Genomic DNA, 9,282 nt, shown 5'->3' on the forward strand with positions numbered 1-9,282 from the left:
AGCCTGTTGAAATACCCGGCCTATGAATAAATCTAATCAGCTTGGCCCGTTAGACTACCCGACCCATACTAGTCTCCGGCCAATCCGGTCCGTTATGCACAGCAGATCCGGTCTAGCTGTACCATGGGACCTACGAGGCTAAGACCTACCTCGCAACGGGATTGCTAACTCCACGCTTGTTTCCTTGATCGGGGTAAATTTCGTGGCGCATTCCATGCGCAAGAGAATCCGACGAAGTCAATACAATAGAAAGAAGGGAAACCACTCCAAATCCAATGGAGTGGGCCCTGGCGCCTTGCCCTTGCGTGCATCACTTCCTCACTAACCCCCAACTAAGCCTTCAACATCTTCAACCCCCGGTAGGCAGTAGCTGTTTCCGGTTTTCCTTCTCATCTTTATTTATTTATTTATTTTTAATAAATTTTTAATCTTAAAAAATTTAATAAATTGCAAATAAATGAGAATAAAAAGGAATATATTAGTCAGAGTAACCGACAAGTGTCCAAGAAAAAATGCAGTATTCTGAACTCTAGCAATCCCCATTCATCTCAGCTATAAAATCACCACTCAGGTCCCTACTTCGGCTTACTCGATCGATCTGTGACGCTTATCCATCCGCTCTGCAAGACTGCAACGAGAGAGAGGAGAGAAAGAGAGAGGCAGAATGTATGCACCAATTGGGTATCAAGAGATGTCATATTTCGACCACGTCCAAAGACGCCATGAGGAGAAGGGCTGTCTCTACGCTAGGTTTCTTATGTTCTTCGCCATCTCTCTCTCTCTCTCTATATATATATATATAGATATATAGATATATAGATATCTGATTGTAGTTTTATGTTCTTGTTTCCTTCATGAATTGACTTTTCGTCTTTGTTTTTCATGTTATCTCGATTCCTTCTAATTTGTTCTATTACAACATTGAGAAATTATATATGAATATGGTATGATAATGATAACCATGTCATATAGATGCATCGCCATGCTCAAGTCAAACCAAAAATCTGAAACATGTTCTGCTCTTCTAATGGAATGCCTGGAGATCAAGCCACCACCCCGTAATTGGGATGGGAGATCAGATCCCCCGCTAACAAGAATGAAAGAAATAAAAATGGCTTTCTTGTGATGAATTTTGGTGTTTTTTGTTGCAGTTTGTTCGCACTGTGTTGCTGCTTCTGCTGCTTTGAGACTTGCGAGTGCTGCTTGGACATTCTCTGTTGCTGCTGTCCTTAGGGCTTAAGCCCCTTCCAACCTCCTGGAACATTAGTTTGAAATGGGGGTTCATACCTCCATCCTCATCCCTGCAGCATCCTAACATTTTCCTTTTTTACACCTCTTTTTTTATTCTTTTCGTGTTTTATTCTTTAGGGGTATTAAGACTGTAAAAATTAATCAGAAGAGGAAAAGAAATTTGAGATATGGTGTGAGTCGTGTTGCAGGAACCCTTTTGTGTACTGATCCACCTAAAAAACCTATCTCACAAATAAAATTGCGGATTCCTTATCATCAACATCCGAACTATAAATTTGCCAATTACCGATGGATGCCTCTCTCTCTCTCATATATATATATAATGACCACCCCGCAACTGATTGGCTTGTCTAGATTCTGGACTAATCTGGATGGAAGGAACTTAGGAATAGTTCCAATAGATTGACAAGATGAAAGTAGATTGAGACTTAGGAGTAGTTAGAATAGATCGATAAAATGAAAGTAGACTGAGATGGTTTGATCAGATGCATAAAAAGACCATCCACTGGGCTTGTTAGAAGAAATGGCCAGTTACAAGTTGTAAGGGCTACAATAACTAAGGCAGGCCGAAAAGAACTTGGGTGGAAATTATTTAATGAATGGATATGGCGAAACAGAATTCATGTAGCACAAGGCTTAGATGATGATGATCAAGATTCTGGTGGAAATACATACCTTATCAATTGTAGCATCAACACTTTTTGGAGCTTTTATTTGATATGATCGTAGGATAAGCAAATTGTTTTATCAGAAAATGTACAAGCAGGCAATGGATGTTAATAGCGTGTTTAGCAACACTGGTACAAAGTTTACTACATTGTTGTAAAGCTCTCCCGGCGACTACAAATGAGACCAACGGAGTAATCAATGGTTGAATGACAGATGTCTCCATTGTTTTTCCCCCCTCCGGAGGCGGAAACCCATTCTAGCTTTTACTCCGCTGGTCGATGTCTTCAGTAGATTATTCACTTTAATCCGCTGATACATGTCCTTAGAGCTGCTCAGATGAGAACTCTCCCATGTGACAAGCGAGTCGAGTCACTACATGAGTTACCAATGAGCTCTCTCTTTCTCTCTCACACAATTCCGTGGACCGTGCTCGTGCTGCATTAACAACTTTTCCATTTTTATTTTCTTCCAATTTGTCTACCAACAAATTATATAATTCACATTTTCTTTAGGCATTTTCAGCTCTTGCTTTTAATACCTGTTCTGTTTATGCTTAGTTATAGGGAATTAACTTCTAAGAATGGTAGATATTTGATGCGTTAACCATTATTAAATGCTTGAATGAGAGCTCAGATGTTTGATCCAAAACATCCTAGACTGTTTTGGTCTCCCATGTTTCTCGTGTCAGGAACATGGCAAGAGCAATTCAATGCAGAACGTGTATAGATTGAGAGAGAGAGAGAGGGGGGGGAGGGATTGATCTCAACTTTGGATGTCTTGAGAAAGAAGGAATTGAAGAAAAAACCCTTTCATACAACCATTTCTTATTCACATTAATGCATTTATACATTGAATTCAGGGATGGCTTCACCAGTGGGTGTCTATTGTCAGTCATTGGCTGAAACCGTTACACCTTGTCCAAGACAATCAAAAAATGGCCTCTAATATTGTAGCCTAAATGCTGCCAACTAGTTACCCAAGATGGGATTCCTCTTTTCATCAATTTCAACAACAAGGAGATGTTCGGGATCAGATCCATTTGGTCCTTCTGAATATAGTGTTGGAAGATAAGCATGGTATGCTGGTAGGTAACGTGAAACAAAATCCATAACCTGCAGAGTTTGAAGAAATTTCAGTTTCATAAATCAACAAAACAATCTCACTCCAACAATTAAAAACATTACTGTAACTGCAAGTATTGCTGAATTTATCTGCTAGGTAAATGCAAACAGTTAAATGGATGAAATGATCCTTAATGCATATAGAGAAGCACCTCTTCATCAGACATCCCAGGTTTGCCTTCCTCTCTCATGGCAACCTCTGCCTGAAAAAAAATGCAAGAAGGATTGGGTTAGTCAGTTAACAAGGATGAGTTTATTCAAGCACAAATGGAACATGTGGAAGTTTCGTGGTGTCAAACCTGCAATCGCCACTCATAGACACAACTTGGGTCCTTAATTTTGATTACAACCCATGCCTTTATGAACTTGTCCCATGCATCATAATAAGCTTGAAGGTTTTTGTTCACAGCCACCAGCTAGGAAAGCAGGCATTATTTTAGATCATAAGGATCTCATTAACATAATAAAATGAAACAGCCATAACAGCAAGACCTTGTAAACCCAAGTGTGGAAAAAGCATCAAATCGTTACTACAAACCTGTGGGTCAGCAGCTTTAACAACTTCCACCGGAAGGGGTTTGAAACCAAGCATCCAACCCTCAAACAGTACGACCTAATTGGCCATCCGAGAACAGAAGAATAATGAGAGATGAAGAAAAATATTGGTTTAGTACATATTAAAGAAAGGAAAAATATCACTGTTTTACCGTCAATGGCCCTTCAACCTCTGGCCATGTTGAAGGGTCAGCTCTGTCACCTCTCCCACCATATGCAGACTGCATAAGAGAATTTTCCATCACTATGTCTTATAAATTCATAAAGTAAACAGAGTTGATGGTGACTTTTGCTTACTTTGTCATATCGTGGCAGCTTCATCTTCAAGCCTAAGTAGTGTAAAGAATAACTCCATTAATACTTGAAGAGAAACCATGTTTACAAAGAATATAAACAGAAAGATGAAGCATGTATATACAAGTTTATTGGTCACCAACTCCCCTTCTGTGTATTCAGTGAAGTCTAGATTACACGTAAAAAAAACGGAGCCTCAATCTCCCTAGGCAAAATCTTGGTGCAAAACTGCACCATGAAGCAAAAAATGTGAACCAGTGACAAAATGACACATCACAGCTGGCATCTTTGACGTTCTTAAAATCTTGATGGCAAGTAAATCTTGTGAAATGTGAACCGATGAAAAGTAAATAGACCATGTGACATCTTTAACATGATTACTGGTAAAAAAATAATTAACCCCAATCTCTCTAGGCAAAATCTATGGTGCATGTACTGCACTGTGAAGCAAAAAATGTGAACCAATGACAAAACAACACATGACAGCTGACATCTTTGGCATTGTTAAAGTCTTGATGGTAGGTACATCCTGTGAAATGTGAACCAATGAAAAGCAAATAGACCAAGTGATGTCTTTAACATGATCAGTTGAAATCTTGATTTAACGTGCAACAAATATTCATAAAGGCAGCATAGTTGAATTAGTCTTCCTAATCAAAAGAAGTAGAGAACTGAGTAAAAAATGGGAAGATGTAAGTCAATACAATAGAGTGTTACCTTCTTTTGTCAATTTCATTAGATCTGTCAATGTTTCAATGGAAAATTGAAGATCATGGCTTCCAGCATTCCCCCGAAACTGAAATCAGGCATTGATAAACATTTAAAAAACACACCATTTGTATCTATTCTCAAGATTGGGTCAAGGACATTCCAATAGCTACCTCTAAAAGCGCATTGCTGGGATTTGCTTCTCTCAATTTAGCCTTCAGCATATGTAAAGTGAATCAGAAATGAAAATTTTGAATAAACAACAGAAGAGGACAAATGGTTAAATCTGACCCTCAGTATATTACCTGATCCTCAGCTGTCAAATAAAAATCATCTATAGAAATTGTTGCAGATGCAGACTTCCTAAGATTTCAATATAAGTGTCAGCACAACCATACTGTTCGCTTAGAGTTCATAACAAATAACAAGACTAACAATTTAGTATTTAACAAGTTTAACAATTCATCAACCAACCTTCCAGTGCATCTAAAAAGATAATCTAAGGCAAAAACAAGTGTAGTCTTTCCGCATCCCTGTGGAGCACTAAAACCAATCTGCACCACAAAAAGATCTTATCCATGTAAGCTGCTCATGGAGTTTATCAGATTGAACAAATTCTAATGCATAGAAAATAGTAAATTTAGAACTCTGGTTGTAACACAGCCTGAAATCAATGGAAAGTAACAGGAAAAAAGCTACTAAAATCATTAAGGATAGGCTCTGACAAGGTATATATACCACTAAAGGAGGGATGTCTTCTCCATCTTTGAACATCGACCTGTGATGTGAAATCTGATCTTCACACCAGAAAAATACAGGTATATAGTAGTGATAGATCCTAGCTTTCTGAGGGACTGTTAAGTTAAGCTCATTGAGTTGGAATAATCTACACAGGTAAAGCCCACATTCTAACCACCTGTCAATACTCTCTGCAACCATTTCTGGTGTCAAACCCGTTTTTTCTATGAGAGGACCTGAGCATATAAATTCGTAAAGGTCTTGCACCGAGGAAACCACTGCAGGTGTAGTGGAAAACACCGAATGTAAAGGGCCCTGTCTCAATTTTCTGTTGCTGGTGGTGTCATAGCCCATGGAATTGTCCTGCATCCATGAGCATCCCCGAGCTAGAGTAAGAGACCCTGAAAATTGGGAAACAAGATAAGAAAGATAATCTTCAGCTCTAAAAACTCCACCAGCATTATGACAGGAAAAATGCAAAAACAGCATTAACACCACAATATAAAATCAGAATGTGTAACAGAAATAACGATCAGACTGCTTTGAACTTTTAACAATAGTTCTACTGTTCTATGTTATACAGTATTAGTACTGTCTAAGAAACCCATTTTTCAGTTGGAAAATGAAAAACACAACTTTAAATTTGACCGTTTAAAATCATATTCAATCTCATCTCCAACAAGCACTTCTGTGTCCTGTCCCCCCCTCTTCGTGGGGTATCTATGGAACAGAAACTAAATAAATACTCAGTGTTTGTATTATTAATGTGTTAATGCACCGGAAGAGTAAGGCAAAGTTCAATCCAACCCTCTTCTCTACAATACAATAATTAAAGAAATATTTTTTGACAGAAAGGAGATGATGGGAGAGAACAACAGAATCTGAAGTGGAATTAGAAGTCTCTCCGGCACCTAGAAACTGAACGCTCTGGCCTCAACCAAAATTACCAAATATAAGCACCAGAGCTTCTTCCTCAAACCCCAAGCAAAAATACATTAGAATTTACAATTGTAATCAAGTTTCCTAATATGAAATAAAATAATATAACAAATCTAAAGCAGCACAAGGGAAACTGTTTAGGACTCGGACAGTTTCTAGTTTCCACTACTTTATTGGTGAGCATTACTAAATCAAAAAAAAAGAAGAAGAAGAAGAACGAAAGCCTAGCAAACCTCAACCAAAAGTTCCAAGATTTTGAGCAAAATAAGATCCTTCAGACGCTACATAATGAATCCTCAAGTGGGAATAAATAATAAATTCTACACACTGATAGACATAAGCACACAGATTAAGCTTGCAGTGGTTCAAACTTAAACATTTATGTTAATGGCATCAAATAGAACGGACTGGTGAAACGGGATTGACGTAGCCGACCCCATATAGTTGGGAAAAAGGCTTGGATGATGATGAACTAAAACGAATTTATTGAAGTTACCAGGCTTACAGCAGATTCAAGAAAATACGAAAATATTAGATGATTCTAAAAGGAGTTGATGATGAATGAGCAAAGCTGAACAGCTTAAGCATACCAAAGAAATAAAAGATTTAAAACTCCAAGGACTTAAATCAAACGAGAGATTAAAGCTGACTCCCCTTCAACAAATTTGAAAGCGTCGTACCTGATTTTGCAGCTTCGGTCGGCATTACAGAGAGCTTACGGAATGAGAGGGAACTATTGAAAAGAAAAGAAGAACAGAACTTACTAGAGAGGTTAGCTGCGGTTGGCGATGTCGTAAAGAGAGAAGAGGAGACGACGGTGAAGCTTTGCGAACAAGACTGGGTTTTATAGGGAGAAATGAGTGAAGTGGTCAGCCATGGCGTCGGCTGTGACACGATGCTCGATGTTGCCGTCGTCATCCTCTCTCTCTATCTCTCTCTCCCTCCACGAGACGCAGAACAGCGATACGAACCCTTGAGCGTTGGTTTGAGGTTGCTAGTTGCTACGAAATCCCCTCCAAGTTCGTTGGCATCAAATTACCAAATTACCCTCCTCCGTCCCCACTGGCATTATCGTAAATTTAAAACGATCCATTTGGAAGGTTTACGTTGAGGGGGATTTCTATTGTCCTGATGCCTCCTCAACTACAAGGAAACTGTAACGACGAGTGCCAATGGTTGGCCTCTTTTCCATTCAACTGCAACTCGGTAACTGCTCAACGACGGGTTTCGAAAACCCAAGTTCATAATTACACATAACCGCCTCTTCGCAAATCAGCGTGATTTCTCGCTGCCCGCATTTTAATCTAATTACGACTCCGTTACTTGTTCTAATAGTTGTTTACTATTTGGCATCTCAACCACTATCGGCTTTGTAGTTTGTTTTTCTAGTCTCTTGCTCCAGCATAATTAATAAACATCTGAAATAGACTTGGGATTTATATCCCTTTTAGTTTTTCCATCCCTTCTCTTTTGTTGCTTTCTTCTTCTTCCTTTTCTGAACTTCAGCCTTTCTCCCTTCTCCCTTTCTCTTTAATCCTTCCTCCCTTTCCTACACTACCTCCTTCCCCAATGACAATTTGGAAGCGCTTAATAAGGCATTCCAACAAATGTTTCAAGGCAATGAAAACGCTGGAGTAGACGTGGTGAACATCCAACATCTCATCTCTTCAGGCGCATCGGAGAAAACTAGCAGCTTTCTCTCATTTGTCGACTTTTTCCCCGGTTAACTGACCAAGGTCTATATGAGCTCTGGATTCCAGCAGCCTACTCTTAGCACCGTTTAATAGAGGTCACTTCCGCTTGAACTTCAGATATGCTAAGGATTTCGATACAGTTAGAACAAATGGTCCTTGGACTCTTAATGACCAATGGATTCTCATGCAACCCTGGTGATGATGCATAATCCGGCCGGCCTTAGCTGTCAACGATCTTGCCTTTGAACTGAGTGGTAGGGGACCTGAAACGGAGGGGGTGAAGAAGCTCTGGGGAGAATCCGGCGTAAGGGCTTCGAAGCTCAAGTTAGAATCTTTCAAAAGCAAGATAAGCCAGATAGCGCAAAAGTTAGCATACCTTGTTCTTAGGGGGTAGGGAGTCTTTTATAACCACCTCGCGCACTCACTTCCAGGCTTCTGTCAGATCGGGCATGATTATCTCTGAGCTCCTGCCAGTTCGGATGCCATCCCCTCTAGCCGGACAGAACCGCCACTGCTCCTTTTGTCGGAGCCGTCTCTGCGGCTGGTAACGACGGTGGCACGTGGCGGTAGCAGGAGGCCGTTTGAAGTGCGGCTGTCAGGCGTCAGATCCCAAATCAATCAGGTGCGCCGCCCTTGGATACGGACGTCCTCGGTGTCAGGTACGTTTGGTCAGTCTGGTGTTATGGAAGCAAAGTGCTGGAGTGGCGAGCGAGATGTCTTGAGTTCGGTTTGGGGAGTGTTCCGAGCTGCCATGGGCCAGCTCGGGTCACGGCTTTGTGAGGTTTAGGACCCGAGATAGTTCAGGCTCCTTGCAGGGAGCTCGGGTTCTCAGTAGGGAGCTCGGGTTCTTAATAGGGAGCTCAGACTCCCAGTAGGGAGCTCTAGTTCTCGGTGGGGAGCTCGGACTTCGTTACTTTCAGTGCTCATTTTGGGCGCTCTGCTGCCCCGAGTTGCTTGCTTTTGCCACGTGTCGGGTGATTGCGAGGTCGGGCCAAATTTCCCTTCATCAATTGCCCCCCACTCCCTGCGACAAGGGTCCTGTCTTGGCGCAGGGAGTTCGTAAGGTAGCAGGAGGATTTTGGTCCGTACTGAGGGAGCTCGGGTTCTTAATAGGGAGCTCAGACTCCCAGTAGGGAGCTCTAGTTCTCGGTAGGGAGCTCAGACTTCGTTACTTTCAGTGCTCGTTTTGGGCGCTCTGCTGCCTCGAGTTGCTTGCATTTGCCACGTGTCGGGTGATTGCGAGGTCGGGCCAAATTTCCCTTCATCAATTGCCCCCCACTCCCTGCGACAAGGGTCCTGTCTTGGCGCGGGGA

At 41.1% G+C, this 9,282-nt stretch overlaps 1 protein-coding gene and 1 non-coding gene across 3 annotated transcripts; one reads left to right on the forward strand and one right to left on the reverse strand.

Moving 5' to 3' along the window:
- The first annotated feature begins 327 nt into the window (after positions 1–327).
- LOC104595265 (uncharacterized) lies at positions 328–1,514 on the forward strand. The gene is made up of 2 exons (XR_002022567.2): positions 328–750; positions 1,152–1,514. It is a non-coding gene; the product is annotated as an uncharacterized LOC104595265 (transcript).
- A 1,198-nt stretch (positions 1,515–2,712) lies between these two features.
- Positions 2,713–7,323, reverse strand: LOC104595266 (P-loop containing nucleoside triphosphate hydrolases superfamily protein). 2 transcript variants are annotated; one of them, XM_010255928.3, is made up of 12 exons: positions 7,040–7,323; positions 5,337–5,737; positions 5,073–5,152; positions 4,904–4,961; positions 4,772–4,813; positions 4,608–4,686; positions 3,894–3,925; positions 3,749–3,817; positions 3,580–3,654; positions 3,341–3,457; positions 3,194–3,244; positions 2,713–3,032 (listed from the first exon to the last, which is right to left on the reverse strand). In XM_010255928.3, exons 1-12 carry the CDS (start codon positions 7,191–7,193, stop codon positions 2,889–2,891), a joined length of 1,302 nt encoding a protein of 433 aa, XP_010254230.1. In that variant the 5' UTR covers positions 7,194–7,323; the 3' UTR covers positions 2,713–2,888. The 2 variants fall into 2 exon arrangements, with proteins under 2 accessions (XP_010254230.1, XP_010254231.2); XM_010255929.2 differs by having other exon boundaries at positions 6,956–7,267.
- Positions 7,324–9,282: the final 1,959 nt, after the last annotated feature.

This window comes from Nelumbo nucifera, chromosome 2 (genome assembly GCF_055504915.1).
Source record: "Nelumbo nucifera cultivar China Antique chromosome 2, China Antique-T2T, whole genome shotgun sequence".
Classification (NCBI taxonomy): domain Eukaryota; kingdom Viridiplantae; phylum Streptophyta; class Magnoliopsida; order Proteales; family Nelumbonaceae; genus Nelumbo; species Nelumbo nucifera.

Bases quoted from the DNA above. Each gene is read 5' to 3' on its own strand.
- LOC104595266 (XM_010255929.2), bottom strand. From the start codon at position 7,193: ATGACGACGGCAACATCGAGCATCGTGTCACAGCCGACGCCATGGCTG. The intron at 4,962-5,072 runs GTTGGTTGATGA...TTGAAATCTTAG, and splicing joins CTTTTTAGATGCACTGGAAG to GAAGTCTGCATCTGCAACAA. The intron at 3,818-3,893 runs GTAAGCAAAAGT...TCTCTTATGCAG, and splicing joins AGCTGCCACGATATGACAAA to TCTGCATATGGTGGGAGAGG.